The sequence below is a fragment of the Enhydra lutris genome, unplaced genomic scaffold (genome assembly GCF_002288905.1).
Source record: "Enhydra lutris kenyoni isolate GAN:26980312 unplaced genomic scaffold, ASM228890v2 scaffoldscaffold62, whole genome shotgun sequence".
Lineage (NCBI taxonomy): Eukaryota > Metazoa > Chordata > Mammalia > Carnivora > Mustelidae > Enhydra > Enhydra lutris.
Genome location: NW_019154146.1, coordinates 9,767,267 through 9,791,909, shown reverse-complemented (window position 1 = coordinate 9,791,909; position 24,643 = coordinate 9,767,267). Strand labels below are relative to the sequence as shown.

Below are 24,643 nucleotides of genomic sequence, written 5' to 3'. Positions count from 1 at the left end.
CTGCCTGCTTGTGATCTCTCTCTGTCAAATAAATAAATAAAATCTTTAAAAAAAAAAAATTATGTAATCTTCATAATAGAGGATTTCCTAAATTTTTGCAAAGGGAGTAAACCCACCCCTGTATCACAATGGCAATAAACAATGACTGCATTATTTCTTGCTGATCTATTTTCCTGAGTATGTCAACTTGGCTTCTCTGACATTATTCTTATTGGTTGTATAAAATATTATCATATGGCTGCATCATAACCGTTTCCCTATTATGGGACAGTTAACTGTTTCCCCTCTCCCCTTCAATCAACAGTGCTGTAATGATCATCCTTGCGTACAAATCTTTGTATGCCTCTCTGATCACTTTCTTAGAACAAAGGCCTAGAATTAAAATTAGTAGGTTGAGAGATGAACATTATTGAGATTCTTAATAGCAATTGCCAAATAGCCCTCCAAAAACTTGAACCCCTAGCAAAGGGGGAATTCCCACCTCTCTCCATCCTTGGCAGTACTGAGTAATACCACGTAGAAAAATCTCAGCTAAGAGCCAGTGCTGTTTTCTCCAAATCATCCTTAGGCAAGAATGCCAAGGCAATGCTAAGGTTGGCCAAAGATAGAGTCGGAAAGCCTAGAACAGGACAGCCAGGCTCCGTGCCGGGCTGGGGCCACACCCACGGGCCGTGGATGTTCACTCTTGACAGCGGATCTCTGGGGATTGGGCCCTCCTCGGCCCCGTCACCCATCACCTGTCTTCCCTCCCTGTCTAACGCAGACCCGTGCTGGCAATCGTGGAGGTGGAAGTTCAAGAAGTTGATGTGGGTGCTCGGGAGATGGTGTTCCGGGAAGTGTCCTCTTTCCAGGGCCCCCTGGATGCCACCGTCATAGTCAACCTTCAGTCACCGACCTTAGAGGAGAAAAACGAGTTTCCTGAAGATGTGCGCACAGAGCTCATGCAGACCCTGGGCAATTATGGGACGATCGTTCTTGTCAGGTACTCGCGCCTGGCTGGGATGGGTCCCGTGTGCCTCTTAGGTATATCACCAGCCAGAGCCACGAGAGCTGCCGATCGTTCTTGGCATTGACTTGGCGCATCTCATTTATTCCAGGATCAACCAAGGGCAGATGCTGGTGACTTTTGCAGACAGTCACTCAGCTCTCAGCGTCCTGGATGTGGATGGTATGAAGGTGAGTCATGCTCGGTCCCCCATGGCACGGGGGCTGCTTAACTCCCCAGAGTTTTCTTGGGCACCACATGAGGGCAGGAGCTAACTAGCACCCTTCCTTCTGGTGTCTGTTCCTGGTCTCCTCGTTGAGGTCTCTAATGTCTAACCCTAGCCACTTGCAGAATCTGGAAGGAAGAGCAAATGTTAGAGGGTAGATCCCGCTGAAATCACTGGGTCTGTCCCGGCTCACACTTGCACGTGGGAGGGCGTTTGCTATTCTTCTCATTAGATGGTGTATTTTGGAATCTGCAGTGTACAGGTAGTTTCCATTTTGATAATATCCTGGTTTTACGTTCACATGGGATGAAAAGCTGGAGATGATGATTCAACTTTCAGTTAGACCAAATGTGAGCTCTGCTGATCTTGCCTGAGGTCTAGGTCCTCAACTTTTCTTGGCAAAGCAGGAAGATTGGCCTACTCCTGATGCATGAGTTTGAGCCGGATGCCTTTTGAGAGCAAAGAAGGTGGTTCTAAGGTCTGTACTCCCTTCTCAGATGGCCACTCTGTCCTCGCAGGTGAAAGGCAGAGCCGTGAAGATCAGACCAAAGACCAAGGACTGGCTGAAAGGTTTGCAAGAGGAGATCACCCGAAAACGGGATAGCATGGCCTCCATGTCTCCCACTGCCAATTCCTGTTTGCTGGAGGAAAACTTCGACTTCACAACTCTGGACTATGAGTCAGAGGGTGAGTAGCTCTGCAAGGACCTCTGGGTCATTGTGGCGAGGCCAGCAGGCAAGAAATTCCCACAACCAGCGTGAGATTTTCAAGACCCCTTCTCACACCTAAAGGTGACAGAGGGTCCTTGGGGCACACGCACTGTATTCCACGAGCGAAGCTGGGCGCTGTGCACGTCTGGGGGAGATGCCTGAAGCGGTCAGTAAGCCCTCGAGCCATCTGAAATGACAGTGAGGACAGTGGCTTTGAGGCTGTCTGGGCTGTGGGCTCACTCCGTGTCTCAGGCCTGAGTGGAACTGGGTTTCTGTACCAGCTGACACGTGGCTGCCCCTGGGCTGCCGGAAGCTGGGCCGCAGGCCTCCTGACGCCGAGCAGCAAGCCCAGATGGTGACAGACCCCGTGCCATTTGCCCTCATTGTGCGCTGTGACATTTCCTCCCCAAGGGGATATCCTCGAAGATGACGAAGACTATTTGGCGGATGAGCTAAGTCAGCCTGTGGTCTCGGACGGGGAGATGGGCGGGGACAGCCTCTCTGAAGCCCCCAGCCCCACAGCCGCGGTGCCCGCCGGCAAGTCACCTGCGCTCAACAAAAAGAAGCCGCACCCGACCTACCAAGGTAGCTCGGCCCCTCCCTTTGCTAAAGAGCCGCGGGCGTCGAATCCGCTCTCTCTCTCAGGGCCAGGGCTTTGCACGAGGCCACAATTATGTGCTCACAGCCCACACCAGGGCTGAAACCACAAGTCCTAGCAAGTGGGTGGAAACCGGGCTCTGGGCCCGTGTCCAGCTACCACCACATTGACTTTCTCCAGTGCTTTTTATTTACTTTTTTTTTTTTTTTTTAACTGCTGGTACCGCTATAGTACACCAGACCCATGGTAATTCCTGTTTCCTCTGGATGTTTAAATGGCCACAGCCCTGAACTAGCTTTACATTTGTAATTCCGTTTTTCCTCCCCACGATGTTTGTTTCAATCCCATAAGAGACATAATTTTTTTTTATTGAAATATAATTGACATGCCACATTATATTGGTTTCAGGTGTACAACTTAGTGAACCAGTAATTCTGTACATTACACTGTGTGCGGTTACCATCTGTCCCCATATAATATTAAAACAGTGTTACTGACTGTATTCCCTACGCTATACTTTTCACCCCAATAACTGACTTATTTTAAATTGGAAGTTTGTGTCTCTTAATCCCCTTCACCTACCCGCATCTCACCCCCTAGTGCACCACCAGTCTTCTGTAGGTATGAGTCTCTTTCTGGGTTTGGGTTTTGTTTTTGTTTTTGTTCTTGGCTGTTGTTTTATTTTTTTAGATTCCACATGTAAGTGAAATCATGCTTGTCTTTCTACATCTGATGTATTTCACTTTACCACACCCTCTGGTGTCCAGCATCTATGTCCTGAGAGCTGGGGTCTTGTTACATTCCTGTAACATGTTATTACACAGTAATATACATCAGCATCATTCTATCATTTGAGACTTAAGCAAAGAGGGACGGAAAGTCCCGCAGATTAAACTGCAAAGCCCTAGGTTACATAGTGTAACGGCCCTTTGGAATAAGTTGTAAAGCCCGCTGGCCTTTCCCGGGCTGGAAAGGAGGGCTTTCTGTGCTCCAGCCCCAGGCTCTGCCACGGCCACGAGAGCCTTCCCGCTGCTGCTCACGGTGCTTCCCCCATTGGAGGGAAGCTCTGTCTAGTAGGTTCGGAAAGTTGCCATGAGCTGCAGCTGAGACTACAGAATAGGCTGAAAGTGAACTGAGAGGCTTCCCAGGGAAGGTAATTTGCCAGGAGAGGCGCAGACACCCCAAGTCCCTTTGTGCCATGGTCCCAAAGGTGGTTAGGAGCCTGGCTGCACTGAGCCATAGGGACCTCTTAAAGGTACACTTGCAGAGCCCCGTCATGGAGATGTGGGTTTGGCGGGGGTGGGGCTGGGGCCCTGGAAATCTGGTATCTCATGAAGCTCCCCAGGTGACTGAGATGCATGGCTGGGTTTGGGGACGGCCGCCCAACCCAGGTGATTCCGTGCCCTGCACATCCAGAGGGCTCCTGCCCGGATAGAAGGGGCCGAAGGGAATGCCCTTCAGACAGCCGGAGGTCCTTTTCTGCAGGAGTGGCCATCGTTCAGGAAGCTCCTTGAGGGGAAGGCACATATGGGCACCAAGGCCTCTTGGAATGAAAAATTAGGAGAGCACGGGACTATGTGGGTGAACTTGCCACCTGGCAGATGTGAAGGCATGTCCTCGACGCTTCCCATTAGAAGGAGAAGCCCTGCCTCTTCCCAGCTCCAACCTCAGAAATACATGGGTTTGAGCTGATGGAAATGTGAGGGGTGGAGTGTCAGAGTGAAAATAAAATGCATCGGGCTACATTGTAGTGTGGGAGAGGAGACCTGCCGTGTTCCTGAACTTACGTGTCATAAATGTATAATAAAAATCAGAGCAGTCACCTCCTCACGCGCCTCCTAGCCTCAGAAGGTATTTGCAGGACAGGCAGGAGGTCGATCACCTGCGCAGTAGCTGGCAATGGGTGACGGTACTTGGGGCTTGACGGGTGAGCAGGGACCCCCCCCCATTCCAGGAGCTTGCCACGGGATGGCAGGGGCAGAGGCAGAGACTGTTCTCAGCCTCCAAAGCAGCTGTCCTGTGTTAGAGTGAGGAATTCAAACCGAGGGGCTCTGGTCTTCAACTGTCTCCTCTTCTCCGTGTGGTCTCCTTCGTTATTTCAGAAGGAAATAACCCTAACCCTACGCTTGGACACATCTCCATGTCTCTCATGTCTGGACAGAAAGCCTTGTCTACAGCTCATCTCCTGTTCCAAGCAGGCACTGGGTGCCGCCCCGCCCTCCCATGTCGGCAGAGGCAGAGAGGAGGGACCCTGCTCTGCGGGAGGGAGGGGGACCCTCCTGCACAGTCGGTTCCGCGCAGACACAGGTCTGAGCCCTGCCTCACGCCTCACTCGCGTTCCGCCGTGTCCTCCAGATGACGCTGAGCTTGTGGCAGTAAAGCAGGAGCTGGAAGCAGGTGGAGATTTCCGGCACCGTTCTCCAAGCAGGTCTCTGTCGGTGCCCACTCGGCCTCGGCCGCCTCACCCACCGCAGAGACCGCCCCCTCCAAGTAAGACTCTGTTGCTTTCGGCTTGCCACCGTGCCTGCTGGGAATAACCACCCCTCTTCCGCTACTCAGCACCTGCCTCTGAGTCGCTGCTGCCTCGCCCGGGTCCCCAGCATCTTCTCCTCCTCAGGCTCCTTTCTGGGTTGATCCCAGAAATAGTTGTGTTTCTCACGGCGAACTATGTGGTTCTTTTTACCCAGCTGTTGGCCTTCCCATAGCCGTGGTTTGCTCTGGGCTTTCTGTTGGAGATGGTAGAGAATGGAAAATTGAGGGGGGGCCCAGCAAGCAAAGACCTTCTAGCACCTTCCTCTGCAGCCCCACAGAAGTAGCCTTCTGTCTGCACCTGCTGTCCCCTCCCATTTCCCAGGGCTCCAGTGAACCCTTATATCCGACACCCCAGGCGTCCTGGCTTCTGTGGGCCCACGCTTGCTGTCCCTGGCATTCGGCGGCCTGAGGATGGGCCCTTCTCAGCCCAACTCCGAGGACAGCGCTCCTCCTCCTGTCTCCTCCACAGCTGTCCTTGGCCCCTCAAGCTTCCCTTAATGACCTGAAAAGATACTGGTGACGTGCTTTGGAGCACTTTCTGTTTTACCTCTACTGTTTACTCCCCCCCCCCCGGCCCCGCACCCCAAAAGTGTGGCAGTCAGACACACGAATTTTCCCTCAGGCTTTACCTTCTCATTGGGTTCATCTTGGCTTATGTCACAATAGTCCTCGATCCAAGCTGGAAGCACGTGACTTCTTAAGCATATTCTTTCCTTTTCTCAGTTAACACTCAGACAATAGAACAATAAATAAAAAGTAAAATTTATATTATATTGTGGAAATTTATAAAAGTAGGTAAATACAAAAAATAAAATTTTTAAAATTCACTTGATTGTCTACAAATAGCAATTGTTAACCACAAGATTTCTACCCTTTTTCTAATTAAATACATCAGTATCTGCACGTGGTTATTTATTTTTTTACAAAACTGGTATCCATTGTTTGGTCCTTTGTCTTTCATCTAATGTCTGTGTCTTCACATGTTCTTTTTTTTTTTTTTAAGATTCCTTTATTTACTTACTTATTTTTTAAAGATTTTATTCATTTATTTGACAGAGAGATCGCAAGTACACAGAGAGGCAGGCAGAGAGAGAGGGGGAAGCAGGCTCCCTGCTGAGCAGAGAGCCCGATGCAGGGCTCGATCCCAGGACCCTGAGATTGTGACCTGAGCCGAAGGCAGAGGCTTAACCCACTGAGCCACCCAGGCGCCCAAGATTCCTTTATTTATTTTTAGAGAAAGAGCATGCTCATACCAGTGTCAGGGGAAGAGAGAGAGGAAGAGAGGGCTCCAAGCAGACTCTGCACTGAGCGCAGAGCCCAATGCAGAACTCAATCTCACGACCCTAAGATCAAAACCTGAGCCAAAACCAACGCACCCCTAAATGTTAAAATCATAAAATATGATTTCTCAATGACTATAAGTGTCATTTCATATCATTTATTCTCCTGCTTTGGGATTTTTTAGATTTTGCCCACAAACCATTTTTAAAATGGGGTCAGAATAATAGGAGTATATTTTAAAATTGACTTTTATATCAGATTTTTGAATTCCTCCCCCTCCAGGATGTTAGATTAAAACTTGCACTCAAATAATAACAAGAGAATAGGCACAAACTGAGAATCAAAAGCGAAAACATCGACCCCGTTGGTCCCCACCTGCCCTCACGGGCTCAGACCCTAAGCGCGTCCGCGGTTGGCCTGGCTCTCGGCTGGCTGGGAATGGGCCTCAAAGCAGCCAGAACTCACTGAGATTGAGACTCTGCCCTCCTTGGTTTTCACAGCTGGTTTAATGGTGAAAAAGTCGGTGTCGGACGTGTCCATCTCGTCGGGCACCCACGGGCAGTACTCGATCTTGCAGACGGCCAGACTTCTGCCGGGAGCACCCCAGCAGGCAGTGAGTTTCCCTGTGTTCGGCTCAAAGCGAAACAGACCATCATTTCAGACCCGAGGGACCTGTCCCGTGGTTCATCTTCAGCCCCTGAGACCTTGTAGGATTGCCTCTTCTCAGTGAACACAGAGACCTACATCTCTTTACCCTCTACCTGACCACCAGCTCGTTCCCAGACCCAGAACTCAGGAGCAGATGTGTTACCGGGTTTCTGCGTGGTTGTACAGGGTGTTAGAGAGAAAATCTTATTTGATGAAAAATCCCACGTGTCCCTGTGTGGTGGAACTGTTCGTTTCCAGACTCATCTTCTCTCCTTTCCAAGGCTTGCCTTTGACCTTGGTGTATGGAGCAGGGCTCGGTAGAGGGCAAAATAGGACAAATTCAGATCGGTTGTTTTGAGGGAAGAAGCTAAGAAGAGGAGGGGTGTATGGCAAAGTAGGGGAGCACTAGGAATGACTAGTAATGAGTGAGGAGGGATTTTAGAGATGGAAATTTCTAGAGGATGGCCGTGAGCTGCTCAGGAGGACAGGAGGTGGCAGTCAATGGAATGGAGGTGAGGGAGGTGAAGCCAGGGTGCTAGGTGGGGGTGAACTGTCCCGGGAGGCTGGACCAGATGTCACGTGTGACAGCAGGAGGCGGGAATGACTGGGGAATGGCTGGTTGATGGTAGTGAAGGCAGGTCATCAGTGGCTACCCGGAGGTTTAGGTTGAGGGAGAAAGGTGAAGAGGTAGAAAAAGCACTTTCAAGAAGAGAGTGGAAAGGTTTTAATAACTATAGTTTTAATAACTATGCTGAGCTGTGGGAAAAGTGGCTTCTGATGATGCTTTCTCGGTATGACCTGGAAATAGATAGTGGTTTATCCACATTGCAAAGACCTGTAACCACCCGGTTTGGGAGAGGAGGCTTGTCAGCTCGGAATTACTGCATTCCGCTTCTTGGTATGAGAGTACTTCCTGGAGGAGGAGCCTGGAGGGATGCGGTCTCGATTGGAGTTGGTGTTTAACTCCGGTCTGATGGAGCCCCGTGCCCCCCACCCCTGCAAACTGATCAGTAGGCGGTGAGCGCACCAGGCGAGCCTGTTTTCCTGCTTCCCTTCATATGCTTTTCTTCTTGATTCTGTCCTGAAGCCCAAAGCCAGGACGGGGATAAGTAAACCCTATAACGTCAAGCAGATCAAAACTACCAACGCTCAGGAGGCAGAAGCAGCCATCCGATGTCTCCTGGAAGCCAGGGGCGGTGAGTGTTCTGCTGGCTTCTCCTTCTGGTCTTTTCTATGCATCTTCCTACTCAAGGGGGCCTAGAAGAGAAAATAACATTTTTCCCCCGCCGGAGGCAGTATTAAATTAGAAGCACCTTTTAGCAACATTTTATAAAATTCCACTACAAATGTTATTGTCCATTTAAAATTATACATTTAAAATTCAGCAAGAATATGGAAATAACCCCAAGATTATTAAGAAGCACGTTAAGGTAGAGATTGAAATAAATGAAAATGAAGTTTAGAAAAGGATAATGCTCCAGGCACTAACTCATTCTGCCAGCTCCAAAAAAAGAGACAATTTGGGACCCATCCCTATTTCAGGCACAAAACTTTTTGAAATCACCAGCAAGTACAGATTCTTTACTGTCAGGCAGGGACCTCTTCCCCACTATGCTGCCTGTTAAATTTTTGGTGCTGTTACTTCTCAACCCATGTTAATATTACTCATAATCAAACTCAAAATTGCTGGTATGAATATTTTTGAGGTTTGGGGGAGGTTTTTTTTTTTTTTTTTTTGGTTTTGATTATGTACAAGTGTCTTTTTTGGAGAGGAGAGATCATGCACTCTGAAGAGCCCTTCACAGCTGTCTACTTGCTTTTAGACAGGATATATAACTTATTTGGAATCCCAAGTAACATTGAAGGAGGACACGAATTAAGAGGTCGAGAAACACCATTGTAGGATAACAGTATCATGAATGGTTTCTTTTTTTATTAAAAATAATACAATGGTATGGATGTAACCAGCCATGAGACCACCAACTGATTAATGAATAAAAGGTTATGTAACTGTAGAACAGAATATTATTCAGCCATGAAAAAGAATGTATTCATATATATGTTTTATCATGGGTGAATCTTGACCATACTATGCAGAGTAAAAGAAGGTAAACACCAAAGGTTATTTATTATATGATTTCGTTTGTTTGTTTGTTTGAGCACATCAGCAGGGTGAGGAGAGGAGAGAGAGAATCTTAAGCAGACTCCATGCCCAGTGAGGAGCCTACTGCGGGGCTCAGTCTCACAACCCTGAAATTACGACCTGAGCATAGATCCATAGTTGGATGCTTAAACGACAGAGCCACTCAGGCACCCCTGTCTGATTCCATTTGTAGGAAGTGTCCAGAATAGGCAAATCTATACAGAGAGAAAGTTACTAGTAGTTTCTAGGGCTTGGGGGAGGAGGGAATGGAGGGGTGACTGCTAATGGGAATAGGGTTCCTTTTTGTGGTGATGAGAGTGTTCTAGAATCAGATAGCGGTGACGGTTTGTAAAACTCTGGGAATATACTAAAAAAAAAAAAAAAAACACTGAATCGTAACCTTAAAAAGAGTGACTTTCATGGCATGTGAATTATATCTCAGTAAAGCTACTTGTTAAAAGTGTTCTGTGAATGTAGAGGTTAGGAGAGGTTTGAGGCCTGAGATCTACCCAGGATCCCAGCCCAGCATTTGCTTGGTCAGAAGCCCTGCTGAGATTTTGAGACATTTTGGATTATCTCCCCGGAGAAATGCACACGGCCATAAAACGTTGCACATAATGTCTGGGTCTCACTGATCCCCCATGAAGACCATCCTTGTTGAGAAGGTGAACGTGAAAAGCTGGGGGCTGAACCCAGCTGGCTGGTCCTGACAGCACTCAGATTTTTTTTGTCTTTAGAAAAAAAGGAAATATGTTGACTTAGCAAATTACTCATAGGATGTGGACTGCCTGAAGATTAAATCAGGCATTGAATCTCCCTGTCCTGCCCACTTCAGCTGTCCGTACACCTGTGTGTTTCAGGCGCCCCAGGAGACGCCCCAAATGCCACAGCCCTGAGGGACCCAGGCCCTTCCAAACCAGAGCCCTCAGCAGGGGTGGCCCCGCTCCTGCCCCGGCGGCCTGCACCCAGAGTCCCTGCCATCAAGAAGCCAACCTTGAGGAGGACAGGGAAGGTAAGAAGCTGTAGCAAAGCCTCTTGCTGCTGAGGTGCTCCCATATCTGGGGAGAGGAGGCCCAGACACGGCCCCGTCCGTGGGGACACCGCGTGGCCATCGCTTCCTCTTTCGCATCCCCACCATGTCCTTGGTTCTCGCTGAGCAGAAAACCCAGGAGTCTCTCCCGGCGATGGAATAGCCGTGAGGTATCAGGCCTCCGGAATGTTCTATTGGAGCCTCCAAACAGAGTCCCTGTGGGATGGCGTGTGTCCGTGTCATGTGCACGTGGTTGCACGGGTACAGATTTTTGTTCACCGCTCGGTGGATTCACAGGGTGGACGCACTCTGCGCAGCCTCTGGTACCGGGGCCTGGACACTTCTCTTGCCACTTTTCTTGCAGATTGTGTTTTGCTCTCGCTCTCAAGCTTCTCAGCCTTGCTTGCTGCTTCAGAGACATGAGTTTGTCAGGACAGTGGCAGCCCAAAGACTGGCACCTCTAGAGACATCTGGATCTTCCGTTTGATCTCGGTGTTCTAGTAACGGGACCCTCGGTAATCCGCCGGCTGGCCCTGCCCCAGCGGCTGCCGCTTTTCCACCTGTACCACGTGTGTGATGAGGCTCTGGCGCTTGCTCCGTGTTCTCGCACTGGTCTGCCCCGCGTTTGCACCTCGTGTCTGTCCGTCTGCCCTGCCTCCTTCCAAAGCAGACCTCCTTCCTCCTCCTCTTCCCTGGGCCTGCTCTGTCTTGTCTTTTAAAAGCCGGGACAGAAATGGGTCCTTTTCCCAGGCCGTGGAGCAGGAGTTCACAGTCAGAGGCTGGTGGGGAAGGATTGTGTCTGCAGTTCGTTTGCTCAAGGATCGGAGGGAATGTGGAGATGCTGATGCTTTAGGATAGAACAGCTCCTTTGGTGCAAAAGCTCCCTTTTGCCCCGTGCCATTTTTTAAAGATCCTTTTGAGTCAGAACCGAGGAAGCGACGGTCCTGTGAGAAATTTGCCCTCTACTGTAGTGAAATATCAAAGATTTAAGGAGCCAGCAGATCTGTTAGCCCTTCGATGAGCCTAACGCCCTCACATAAGTTCCTCCGGCCTCGCGCGGTACACGTTGAGTTGTCAAAGCTGGCGCCCCAGAGAAGATAGTTTTCGCAGGTTTGATTTTCATAAAGGAAGAGCATAACCCCATTTCCTCAGGTAACAAAGGACAAACTAGTTTCAGAATATTGACCATGCGGCCCTGGGGTTCAGGTTTGCTCTCCTCTGTCGTTGGACCTGTTGCACTTGACAGAAGTGTGTCCCTCCTGCGTTCTCTCCTACCTGCTCACACTTCTGCATCCCAGACATTCTCAAATCTCGAATTTGCTAGAATGTTCGCTGAGCCCCGTCTCTGCCCCCCTGCGGACCCTGTCTGGGTGCTGCCTCCGCACCCCCAGTGCTGGCTGCTGACCGACTGACCCTCTCTGTCCTGCCTTTTCTCAGCTCGAGTCACCGGAAGACCAGTGTGGGCCGCAGACGGCCCATTTTACCATCGGGCCCCCAGAGACGAGCCCCGAACCCCCTCCTCTAGCAGCCGCCCCTCCCGTGCCCAAACCGAGATCGCTGCAGCCCGGGAAGGGCGCCGAGAGGAAGCCGAGCGGGGGGCCACCCGCCCCGGACGATGGCCCCGCTGTGGCCGTCCCGCCGCACCCGCGGGAGGAGCCGCCCCCCGCGCCCCGGGCGCCCCCGAGGAGGAAGAAGTCCGCCCCCGCCGCCTTCCACCTGCAGGTGCTGCAGAGCAGCAACGGCCTCCAGGCGCTCGCCCTTGGCAGCCCCGGCAGCCACCGGCCCCCAGCTCGCCCACCCGACGACGACGGCCCCCTGTCCCCTCCACCCGCTGGCCTCGGCCCTTCCCCCGTGGCGAGCCCCGACACCCACGGCGCCAGGGAGCCCCTGGCCGAGACGGCCTCCCTTCTTGGGGACTGTCGGGATCCCTTCTGGAGCCTTCTCCACCACTCGAGCCTGCCGAAGAACGCCTGGCTTTCCCAGAGCAACGACCCGGTGGACTCGGGGACCGGGGGCCCGCCAGGAGCACCCCCCGCCCCCGCTGCCCAGGAGCTGCCTCCGGGGCGCGGGCCGGGGGATGTAGGTGCCTGCGGGACAGGCGGCGACAAGGACCAGAGGACGGTACTGCAGGTGTTTGACCCGCTCGCGAACACATGAGGAGGGAGCGGGGACAGCGGCGGCCGCACGAAGTGTGCCCTCTTCCCAGGGCGGCTCTCCACAGGGAAGCCCGGCCTCGGCCCCCACCCCCACCCCTACCTCCACCCCCATCCAACACCCCTCCGACACCCCACCCCCATCCGACACCCCCACCCACACCCCACCCCCGCAAAAGAGACCTCTATTTAAAGGCGCACTGAGAAAACACTTGTACTTCTGTCACTCTGGTGTCGTTTACAGAAATTGTGTCTCACAGTCAATCCAATGGGGGTTATCCAGCCCCCAAGACGGGTTTTAGTCTAGACTCGTGCGTCTTAGTTTCCTCTCCCGGGTCTGAGAAACCTCGGGTCAGGTTCGCTGTGTGGCTCTGAGGACAGGGAATCCAGTTGATAATGGCCGAGAAGTTCTGTCCGAGCTTTTGCGTGCACGTCTGTGGTGTTTTTAGAATGTTATTTGTACTTCGCAGATGGGGGATGACTTTTTGGCGGGCCACCTGCAGACGCGGTAGCACCTGAAAGGGGGCCGGGCTCGCTGTACATGGCCTGCTGACCCCGGGGTTTAAAAAAAAAAAAAAAAAGAGTTGAAAGCAGCCGCAGATCAACCAAATGACCAGGTGACACATTCCCGTGAGCCCTTGCATGTATGTACAGGTGCAGGAAGCTTGATTGCGTGGGCGATGACGTCATGCACTGTTTGGGGTTGGAAGCCTCTAGTGTTAGCTAGCCGGGCAGCAGCTGGCCGAAGACCCCTCCCCGCGCGTGTCAGTGGCTCCGTGCCCCGCAGCGTGCCGCAGTCTTGAGCCCAGGTGTGCGAGTTAAACCCGTTTTTATACACTGGCTCTTCCCTCTTAAAGGAAGCCTCTTGGCTTCTTTCTCCCCTTGCATTCCAAACAGAAAAAGCACCAGCCTGCAGACTCTAGCTGGCCTATGATACTGGTCCTCATCGTTCGGGTAGGAAGACTATTTCGTTTAGTCTGGGCTGCCTGGCTGTGGCTTCAGGAGGGAAAGTACCACCTGTCCCTGTAGGTAAGAGATCCCAGAGCAGCATTTTGGGGTTTGCTTACCCATATGTTCACTGGGTTTTGTGTTTTTTGTTTCTTGGGGTGTTTTGTCTGTACCTTTGCGACACCACTTCTTGCCTACTCAGTCTTTTAGAAAGACATCACCAGATGATTTTACATTTTAAGAATAATGTTGTAAGGCCTAGAATTCGTTTGGAGCAGATACGATGTTTTTGCTAACAAGTTCACAGGTGAAATCTGAGGGTGCCACATACTGCATTTAGGGGATTTAATATCCTAGAATCCTACAGCGGTGACTCTGTCTTATCCCTAATGTGACCGGACCAGTGGGTAGGATGACTCCAACTGCTGATGGTTGGGACGGCAGTAATCGTCCTGCCTGGGGTGGGGGAGGCTACCATTCGCTTTCCTCCTCTGGGATTTTCGGATGATCTCTCATCTCCACTCTCAAGGTACGTGGCAGATTATTTAAATCTGGCATGCAACACACAAAAAAACTACAACGTGTATCGCATTTCCTTTGAAAACCGATTTTTAAAAAAAGATATGAGTGACCCACAGGGATAAACAGATAATATATGTAGTTGACCAGTCTTAAAAAGAGGGTATTTCTGGCCTTAGCTGATTAGCATTCTTTCTGTAATTTGTAAGTAATTTATATCCCGTTTACCTCTAACGAACACAAGTAAACAACATAATTCTTGAACAGTTCGGGGGAGAAAGAACACAAGATGGGTAAATGGCTTGGAGAAGTTAAATAATTTGCCAGGATTCACCTTGCTACTAAAAGTACTTCGAAGATTTGCTCATTCAAACATTCCCTCCTTCTGTCACCTCTTTTTCCCACCAGAAGGAGGTGAACTTTGAAAGAAGATATATGCAACACAGCGGTTGCTTGCAAAGCTGGAAATAGGACTAATTTTCAGGTTTCTTCTTTGATCTAGATGCAAGTAGCCAATAAATGGGACAGAGAACAGAATTTTCATGAAGAAGGGTGCTCATCACACAGGAGGCTCTTAAGGATCTGACATTCAGTATTAACACAGAATTGTGTCGACCTCGGGAAGCAGGTCGCAAGAAAAAGTCTGTCGTTTAGCATAAAGAATCGAACAAGTATTTGATCAGGGCTGTTCAAATTTTGTGAACAACAAACTGGACTTTGACGTGATCATATGTAAGGTTCACGCACCAATGCTCTCTTAAAAAAGACACTTGGAATTGCCTTACTTAGTTTTTAGATCAGTATTTTAAGAGGCGGTAGTTTCCTAGGTTAGCAGAGTTGGTTAAATATCCTGAACAACCAGCAGCTGCCACCCTGGGGATTTCTCTGTGTGGGTTTTTTATTTTTGGTTTTTCTGGGCCCCACACAGACCTTGCAGTGTCTTTCATTACCGCTCTGTAAGACAGTGCAGTTCACCGTGGAGAATTTGAGGCACAGAACTTTACAATTCAGCATTGTCTCTGTGACCCCAATTATATTCCCTTTTCCAACCTAATCTTCTCCGACTTCTTGCCTATTTTTAAAATACGTTCCGGTAAATGACTGAAATTAGGACATCTGCTCAAGCAATTCCTGTAAAAGTTGACAGTTGTTGAATTTCAAGATATAATAGAATTTTCCAGATACATAGAAGTACAAGGAAAGTAATGCATTAAAACGTTCGCTTTGTGATGAAATAATTTTATCAGAAAGCTGCAAAAATTATTTATTGGGTGACTAGTAATTAAAACCCTGTCATGTTTATTTGATGTGATAATTTGTACTGCAGTTGTAAAAAATGCTTATTAAATATTTTTTCTCTTTTTTAAAATATGGTTTGTTTCTTTTTGGATATGAAAGAATGTTGGGATATCTTCTTTATCTTGCCTTCTATTCTGAATGAAATGTGATTACTAGTTATTCCTCTGAGTTCCTCTTTTTTTTTAATGGTGTGAAGTGGGGCCAACATCACCTTGCCGAAGGATAGTTACACTATACCATTCATTAAATAATAAACCGTTGCTCTTCCTTCCTTTTAATTAGGTATCTCAAGGGGTTATTTAATTTCATTGGCATTTTCAAATAACACTGGGATTTATATAGCCTTTCTATTTTTTTTTCTGTTGATTTTTAAAACATTTTCATTAACTTCAACTTTAATTCACATCTTTTTTTCTTTTTAATTTTGTTCTAAATTTCTTCGTCTTAATTCCTTAATTAAAAGTAGCACTAGATTCCATTATCTTTAGACTTTCTCACTTAACAGTAAAAATATTTAAAGTTCTATATTTTCCCCAGATTATAGCTTTAATTCCACCCCATGCATTTTGGCATGAAATATGCTCCTTTTCATTACCTTCTAGTTTAATTTGCTTTTATTTTCTCTCTCATCCAAGGGAGACTAATTTTCCAACAGTTAAGGATTTGACATTTAAAAATTGTTTACTCCTAATATTTTGGATTATGACCTGAGAATGTGACCTAGATAAACCTACTTTTTAAAATGTGTTAAAGTTTGCTCTGTGGCCAAGGGCAGGATTGATTTTTGAAGTGTGTTCATCAATATAGAATAATTTTTTTTTTTACTGTAGGGTACAAAATTTGTGTGTGTGTGTGTGTGTGTGTGTGAGAGAGAGAGAGAGAGAGATAGAGTGCACAAGAGACATATTTGATGTTTAATTCCTCTATACCCCAAATGGAAGGGATCTTTCCATAAGGCGGATCTCAAGCAGGAGGAGGGGGGAGGGGGGTACACAGTTCTCCAATGTAACAGCCTCCTACCTCCTCCCATTATTCTTACCAAGATTTCTTGGGTTTTGTTGAATTAACTCTAATCAGTTTGTTTAAGCCTTTGGTCAGTCTCCAGACATGTTGAATGATTACCTTTGCTAATTTTTTTTAAAGATTTTATTTATTTATTTGACAGACAGAGATCACAAGTAGGCAGAGAGGCAGGCAGAGAGAGAGGAGGAAGCAGGCTCCCTGTTGAGCAGAGAGCCCGATGCGGGACTCGATCCCAGGACCCTGAGACCATGACCTGAGCCGAAGGCAGAGGCTTAACCCACTGAGCCACCCAGGCGCCCCAACCTTTGCTAATTTTGACCTGTTTAACAGATGCCTGTCTGAGGGAGAGGTACCCTGTATTCCTCATCCTGCCATTCTAGACCTTGCCCCTGGGCAGTCTGTTCCGTGCCACTGGATTTCTTGTCAATCCCTGTGCCAATCCTACGTTGTCCTTTTTCATGCTAATTTTTATTAAGTTTTAATTTTCTTTAACTTTGGTATCTGGTAAAACAAGCCTTCCTACCTCATTCTTTTCCTTAAGAGGAACTTGGCTACTCTTGACTCTTTGAAATTGCATATAAATTTTAGAAGCAATTCATCAATTCCATTAAAAAAAAAATAAAACCTATTGGGAATTGTTTACTGGGAATGCATGGAATAGAATAGACATCTTTATAAGATTGACTCTTCAATCTAGGACTGTAATATATTTCTTCCTTTAAGGATGTAATCATTTCTCCAAGTTTTAAACAGAATTTCTAAATACATATGAAATCAGAGGGAATAGTTTGAACCCTCATATGTCCCTCACCAAAATTTAACAATAATTAACATTTTGCTACATTTGCTTTATATTTTTCCTTTAAAATATTTTAAATGAAGGAATTCTGCTATCATGACATTTAAATTCTATACTAAGCACTTCTACTATGTACTCTAAATAACATTTTTATAATCTTAATACCGTAAGTATATCTACCAATTCTTACTTTAAAATTTATTTGCTGTTTTTTGCTGGTGTACTTAAATACGAGTTTGTTGTGTATGGACTGTATCAATCTCTTTAAACATAAAATTCTAACAATTTACTCTATTTCAGTATGCCTACACCACCATCCATATACCACATTATACCATAGCATTAGAAGATATGCCATATATATTCTATTATTCTTGAGAAGGTGCTATGGCCTGAAAGTTTGTGTGCCCCCCCAAATTCGTATGATGAAATCTTAACCCCCAGAGATGATTGGTGTTAGGAGGTGAGGACTTCGGGAGGTGCTTAGGTCATGAGGGAAGAGCCTTCACAAATGTGACTAGAGTTCTTGTAAAGGAGACCTCACAGAGACCTCTCGCGCTCTCCACATGTGAGGACACAGCAAGAAGGTGCCAGTTTATGAGCTAGGGAAACATGCCCGTGTCAGCGCCATGATCGTGGACATCCAGCCTCCGGAATTGTGATTATTAGATGTTCGTGTTTATAAGCCACCCAGTCTGTGGTATTTTGGTGCAGCTGCCTGAAGAAACTAAGAGAGGCTTCTAACTTAATTATGACTCTTTATCTATTGTGAAATGCAGCCCAATTACAAAGCTGTTAAAATAATTTTTAATGTGTCTTAAAATTGATAAAATATGGTCTCTGTAGATTCTTCTGGATTTTCTATGTAGATAAGCGTATCCTCTGCAAACAAGTTTTATGTCTTGATTTCCCATCCCTGTACCTTTGTATAACTTTTTTTTTTCCTTCTAGAAGTAGGTAGGACAATTAGTACAATGTTAAATAGAAGTGTTAGTAAAAGACATTCTCCTGAAATGGAAAGTGTTAATATTTTTGCCACTAAGTATGGTGTCCATTGTTTTTTCTTCTCTAGACATCCTCTTAATTAGGCCAAGGAAATTCTTTTCATGGATTACTAAATTCATCTTTTTCATGAATAGTTTGAGTTTTATCAGACATGTTTTACATGAATTGAAATGATTATGATTTTTCCCCTTTTGTTCATTAATGGGGTGAATTATGTTGATCAGTTTTCCAATGCTGAACAACCTTACATTCTTGATATAAATCCAACTTGAACAGATCATATTGTCTTTTTTTAAAAGATTTTATTTTAGAGAGAGAGGCAGATAGCAACAGAGATAGAGCACAGGTGGGGAGGAGTGGGAGAAAAGCAAGCTCCCCGCTGAGTAGGGAGCCCAACGGAGGGCTCGATCCCAGGACCCTGGCATCATGACCTGAGCCGAAGGCAGATGCTTAACTGACTGAGCCACCCAGGCACCCCCAGATCATACTGTCTTTTAAACTGTTACTGGAGTTAGATTGTCAATATTTTTGCTTAGGGCTTTTGCAACTATATTCATAATTGAGATTCTCTTTTTTGTACTGTTCTTGGTATCAAAGTTACACTAACCTCCTAAGTTGGGGAGTATGCTCTTTTCTATTAACTGGAAGAATTCAATATTGAAATTACTTTCTCCTTAAATTTTTGGTAGAATACACCAGTAAAGTCAACTGGGTCTATAGCTGCTTTGTGAGAAGATTTTCTAAAATCACTGATTCTGTTTCTATGATAGTCATAGGAATGGTTTCTACCTCACAGGCAAGTTCTCTACATCATGGACAAGTTGGGTAAGTTTATTTTTCCTGGAATTTTTTATTCTAAAACTTAATAATACTGACCTAAAAGTATTCATAATATTCTCTTTTGATGTTTACATTATAGCGATAACTCCTTTTCATTTTAATATTGGTAAATTGTGCCTTTTTTCTTAACTGGTCCACTCGAGGTTTGTTGATTTTATTAGCCTTTTCAAAGAATCAAGTTTTTTTGAGATTCTATTTTATGTTTGTTTTCTGTTTAACTAATTTGTGTTCTTTTTAAATTCCTTCTATTTTTTTATTTTGTTCATTTTTCTCATTTCTTGAGATCAGTGCTTAACCTCTTTCAACTGTTTGGTCAAATTTGAAAAGAATGCACATTCTCTATCCCTTCAGTACAGTGCTCTAAATATTATTTCAGTGGCTCAACTCTGGAAAGCATGTAATTCAAATCTTGTATTCTCCCCATAATTTTCTGGTCTGTTTGTTTTATCAGCCATAGGTTTAAATTTCCCATGGTGTCTATTCTTGTAGTTTTCTCCGTTTTTGAATTATATAATTTTAGGTCATATACTCACATTATATGCAATTAAAATTTACTATTTTCCTGGTGAATTTAATCTTTTATAACTATGAAATGACCCTCTTTTTCTTGAATAATTCTTGTCTTAAAGTATGTTTTATCTGATATCACTATATCATCTTTCTTTTGGTATTTGCAATACATGTCTTTTTCTGTCTTTTAAATTTTGAACCTCTCTGTGCTCTCATGATTCAGATGGGTCTATTATAAATGACATATAATTGAGTGTTGTTTTCTTACCTAGCCTGACATATTTATCTTTTAACTGGGATGTTTAGTCCATTTACATTTAATGTAATAATTGCTATATTTGGGTTTAAATTTTACCATGTTGTCTATACTTTCTCTTTGTATTATCTGTTCTTTGTTTCTTTTCCCTTCCTTCCATGCCTGCTTTTGGATTTTTCTCATGCTTCTTTTTCTTCTAATTTATATGTCCTTGTATCCTATTTTTGTTGATTATGTTTTTTATTTTTTTTTATTTTTAAATATTTTTTTAAAAATTTCTTTATCTGACAGAGATCACAACTAGGCAGAGAGGCAGGCAGAGAGAGAGAGGAGGAAGCAGGCTCCCTGCCGAGCAGAGAGCTCGATGCGGGACTCGATCCCAGGACACTGAGATCATGACCTGAGCCAAAGCCAGAGGCTGCAACCAACTGAGCCACCCAGGCGCCCCTGTTGACTATATTTTTATTGGTTATCTTAGAAATTACAACATGTGCCATTAAATTCTCCAAGTCTAATGTTAACCATTACTTTACCTTCCTGTTGAATAGGGCAGTGACCCTGGAACACTTTAACTCTGTATATACCATCCTAAATATTGTTGCTATATATTTTAATTTTATATATTTTAACAACCACTCAAGTCATTATTACTGTTTTGTACAGTCAATTTTCGTTTAATTTATCCAAATAGTTGCCTCTTTTCTTGCTCTGCATTTCTTCTTGAATCTCAGCACCTCTGGAAAAATCACTTATCTTCTATCTGAGGTACATCCTTTAATATTTTCATTATTGAAAGTCATTTGGTGGTAAACTGTTAATTTATATAAAATGTCCATTTCATCTTAATATTTTAAATGTCATCATTTTTGCTGAATGTATAATTCTAGGATGGGATAGTTTTCTTTCAGCACACTGACAATACCATTGCAATGTCTTCAAGCTTCCATTGACTGATAACTTAGCAACAATCTTAAGTGTTGTTCCTTTAAAGTTTTTTCCTCTTGTCTTGGCTTTTCTGCAGTTTCACTGTGCTGTGTATAGATGTGGATTCATTTTTATTTGCTTACTCTGGAGCTGTTGAACTTCTAGAATCTGTGGGTGGTTGGTGTCTTTCATTAGTTCTGGGAAACTTTCAATCATTTTCTCTTCTAATACTGCCTCTGGGACATTCTTTTTCTCCTTTCTGGAACTCTCATGGAACATATGATGGAATTTGTTACCTTTTTATTTGCCTATATATTTATCCTCTCTTCTTTATTTTCCATCTTCTGGTGTCTGTTGAATTCTGAATAATTTTTCTGACCTCTCTTCCAGTTCACTAATTTTCTTTGGTTGTATCTAATGTAATTTCAGCTTTCTTTTTTAGAATCTACTTTTGGTATTTTTTTTTAAAGATTTTATTTATTTATTTGACAGAGAGAGATCACAAGTAGACAGAGAGGCAAGCAGAGAGAGGGAGGGAAGCAGGCTCCCTGCCAAGCAGAGAGCCCGATGCGGGACTCGATCCCAGGACCCTGAGATCATGACCTGAGCCGAAGGCAGAGGCTGAACCCACTGAGCCACCCAGGCACCCCTACTTTTGGTATTTTTTAAAAATCTAAGTCACGGGTGCCTGGGTGGCTCAGTCGGTTCAGCATCTGCCTTCAGCTCAGGTCATGATCCCAGGGTCCTGGGATTGAGCCCCAAATTGGGCTCCCTGCTCAGTAGGGAGTCTGCTTCTCCCTCTGCCTCTCCCATTCCCCCTGCTTGTTTTCCCTCTCTCACTCTCTCTCTCTCTCACTGTCAAATAAATAAAATCTTTTAAAAATTTTTTAAAAAATCTAAGTCACTATCTAGTTCCCTGTTACTAGAAAACTTTCAACCTTTTATTCTTAAAGTAGTAACCATAGTTATTTTATCATCTATATCTGATATTTCCAATATCTCTAAACTTTTTGGAGGAGGGGATTTTTCTATTTGTTCCCATTTGTGGCATCTTATTTCCTTGTATGCCAGTTATCTTTGTTTAGTGATTATGCCATTTGGAAAAGTATTTGTAGGAATAATTTAAGTGCTGGTATGAATGTGTCTTCCTCCTTTCTCAGATGTCTGGGGACACCACCAGTATGGGATCTCTGATTTAAACTGTTAGCTTGCAATTCCCTGGACCACTCAAGAGTCATGAACATGGGACGTTTACTTCCAGGTCACCCTTATTTCATATATATAGCCCTTGGCAGTACCAACTTAATGAATGTGTTGGGTTATCAGACTGCCTTGGCCAGCCCTAGTCTTTGACTTCTGTCCCCTTCACCTTGCAAATTTGCCAAAACCACAACTCAGTCTCTCAGTTGTTTGTTTTGGCTTTAGAAATGACCACAGAGTGGGGCCTTGCACAAAGATGCCCAGCTAAGAACGTTAAGTGGGATCAGAAAGATAACCCTGCCCTATGTCACAAGCCATGTGCTGGAGGATGAAGGGCCTTTTAAAAATTATCTGGCCACGGGGAACATTTTTTTTGTAAATACCTAGGCAGAGGGGCTGCCAGATATGCCAGTGGCATCCTTTCCTCAAGCAAAAGTAGTTTCAACTGCTGGTTTCCTCTCTGGTTTCTTGCCTTTTCCTACATTTTTGTCAATAATTTTTTTGCTAGCACTTTGATCGGTTAAAAACATTTCATTTAGATTTGTTGGTTGTCCTCAATGGGAGGTGGTTCCAAATTCTCTAGCCTGCTATTACTGAAGCAGAAGTTTAAAGTTTAAATTTGTAAATAGTTCTATTTGGGGTAATCTCATTACAGAGAAAAATCTATAAGAACAGAATTACTATTCAAGAGTCATTTTTTTGGTATTAGTTTCAGAGGTAGTATTTAGCCATTCATCAGTTGCATATAAACCCAGTACTCATCACATCAAGTGCCCTCTTTAATGCCCATCACCCAGTTATCCCTTCCCCCCACCCAACTCCCCTCCAGCACCCCTCAGTTTGCTTCCTAAAGTTCAGTGTCTCTTATGGTTGACCTCCCTCTCAATTTTTATCTTATTTTATTTTGCCTTCCCTTCCCCAGTGTTCATGTTTTGTTTCTTAGTTCCACGTGTAAATGAAATCATATGGTATTTGTCTTTCTCTGACTTATTTGCTTAGCATAATACCCTGTCGTTGCATCCACATCATTGCAAATAGCAAGATTTCATTCTTTTAAATAATATATTTTATTAATATATAATAATAATGTTATATTACTAATATAATAATATAATTATATTAATATGTAATTATATATCAATACATATTTTAAATAATTAATATAATGGAATGTGTAATATATATATTTATTTATACACACACCATATATACATACATACATACATACATACATGCATACCACATCTTCTTTTTCCATTCATCTGTCAGTGGACATCTGGGTCCTTTCCATACTTTGACTATTTGGACATTGCTGCTATAAACATTGGGGTACATGTGCTCCTTCCAATCACTATGTTTGTATCGTTTCAATAAATACCCAGTAGTGCAATTGCTGGGTCCTAGTGTAGCTCTATTTTCAACTTTTTGAGGAACCTCCATACTGTTTTTCAGAGTGCCTGTACCAGTTTGCATTCTGTTGCATTGCACCAACAGTGCAAGAGCGTTCCCCTTTCTCCACATTCTCGCCAACATCTCTTGTTTCCTGAGTTGTTAATTTCAGCCATTCTGACCAGTGTGATGTGGTATCTCATTGTGATTTTGATTTGTACTTCCCTGATGCCGAGTGATGTGGAGCATCTTTTCATGTGTCTGTTGGCTGTTTGTATGTTTTCTTTGGAGAAATATTCTTTTCATGTCTTCTGCCCATTTCTTGACTGGATTTTTTGTTTTGGGGGTGTTGAGTTTGATAAGTTCCTTATAAATTTTGGATAATAGCCCTTTATGTGATAAGACATTAGCAAATATCTTCTGCCATTGTTGTCTTTTGGTTTGTTGACTGTTTCCTTTTCTGTCCAAAAGCTTTTTGTCTTGATGAAGTCCCAATATTTAAGATTCCCTTTTCACTGATATTTTAAATTATCTTTTTTTCTTCTAAGATATACTCTAGCTTATGTCTGTTGCAATAACTTGACTAATAGAGGCTATGATTTGAATTTTGACTTCTGCAGAGCTACCTTTTTAGAATAGTGTATCAAAACATACTCATAAAAATTCAGCATTACAGAAAAGTATTAAGAGCTAAAAATTCACCCAAAATCTACCTAGAAATAATTATTTTTAACATTATCATTCTGGAAATTTTCTCTGTGTAATGTACAGTAACATCAGATTATTAATATTTTAACCACACTATATGTCATTGTATAATAGTAATAAACTTAATTTATTTGAAGTTAACCTAAGAGGATCAAACTATGAGAACCGATTAACAATGTTTCCTGGGTTCCTTAGGCTTGAGCATGTTTTTTCATTACCTGGCACAATTTAGCTGAGTACATAATTCTTTCTTTCCAAACTTACTATTTTCTAACACAGGGGGGTTTTGTTTTTAGGTTATTTGTTTGCATTTTAAAGTGCAGTATTTTCATCCTTACCCCCCACCCCTTTGCAAGCCTGGATTTAACCAATAAGCAAATTTGTCAGAAGGGGCACGTGGGTCCCTATTGCCTGAGTTTATACTGGTAATGTAAGTCTTTTGCCTTTATAGTTGAATGATGGCTTTTTATCTATTCTAATTATTTTCCTTCTATTTCTATGTGGTTCTGCATCCATTAAGCCACCACTCTGTTGAGAGGATTTTCATCTATGTCTTTTATTCTTTAACATGGTCTCTACTTTATTCTGTAATTGTACTAATTTGGTTTTCATTTTGTTTCCATATCGCCACCTTTTTCTCTGTATATTACTTTTTGTGTTGCTGTTCAGGGATTTTCTTTCCATTTAGAACTGAACCTTCAGGGGTGCTTGGGTGGCTCAGTGGGTTAAAGCCTCTGCCTTCGGCTCAGGTCATGATCTCAGGATCCTGAGATCAAGACCCGCATCAGGCTCTTTGCTCTGTGGGGAGCCTACTTCCCCCTCTCTCTCTGCTGCCTCTCTGCCTACTTGTGATCTCTTTCTCTGTCAAATAAATAAAATCTTAAAAAAAAAAAAAGAACTGAACCTTCAGCTGTCTT

The 24,643-nt window shown here is 44.5% G+C and overlaps 1 protein-coding gene across 2 annotated transcripts in view; it reads left to right on the top strand.

Annotated features, from left to right (window-relative positions):
• Window positions 1-12,345, top strand: part of LOC111158732 (synaptojanin 2) — a 95,543-nt gene extending 83,198 nt beyond the window's left edge. Inside the window, exons 19-28 of one of the 2 annotated variants that reach the window (XM_022520969.1) lie at window positions 764-982; window positions 1,098-1,176; window positions 1,730-1,898; window positions 2,333-2,506; window positions 4,875-5,009; window positions 6,833-6,945; window positions 8,068-8,176; window positions 9,984-10,135; window positions 10,471-10,476; window positions 11,597-12,345. In XM_022520969.1, the coding sequence (XP_022376677.1) occupies window positions 764-982; window positions 1,098-1,176; window positions 1,730-1,898; window positions 2,333-2,506; window positions 4,875-5,009; window positions 6,833-6,945; window positions 8,068-8,176; window positions 9,984-10,135; window positions 10,471-10,476; window positions 11,597-12,310 (1,870 nt within the window). In that variant the 3' untranslated portion in view covers window positions 12,311-12,345. Of the gene's footprint in view, window positions 1-763; window positions 983-1,097; window positions 1,177-1,729; window positions 1,899-2,332; window positions 2,507-4,874; window positions 5,010-6,832; window positions 6,946-8,067; window positions 8,177-9,983; window positions 10,136-10,470; window positions 10,477-11,590 lie in introns of both variants that reach the window. The other variant, XM_022520968.1, reaches the window with a different exon arrangement.
• Window positions 12,346-24,643: the final 12,298 nt, after the last annotated feature.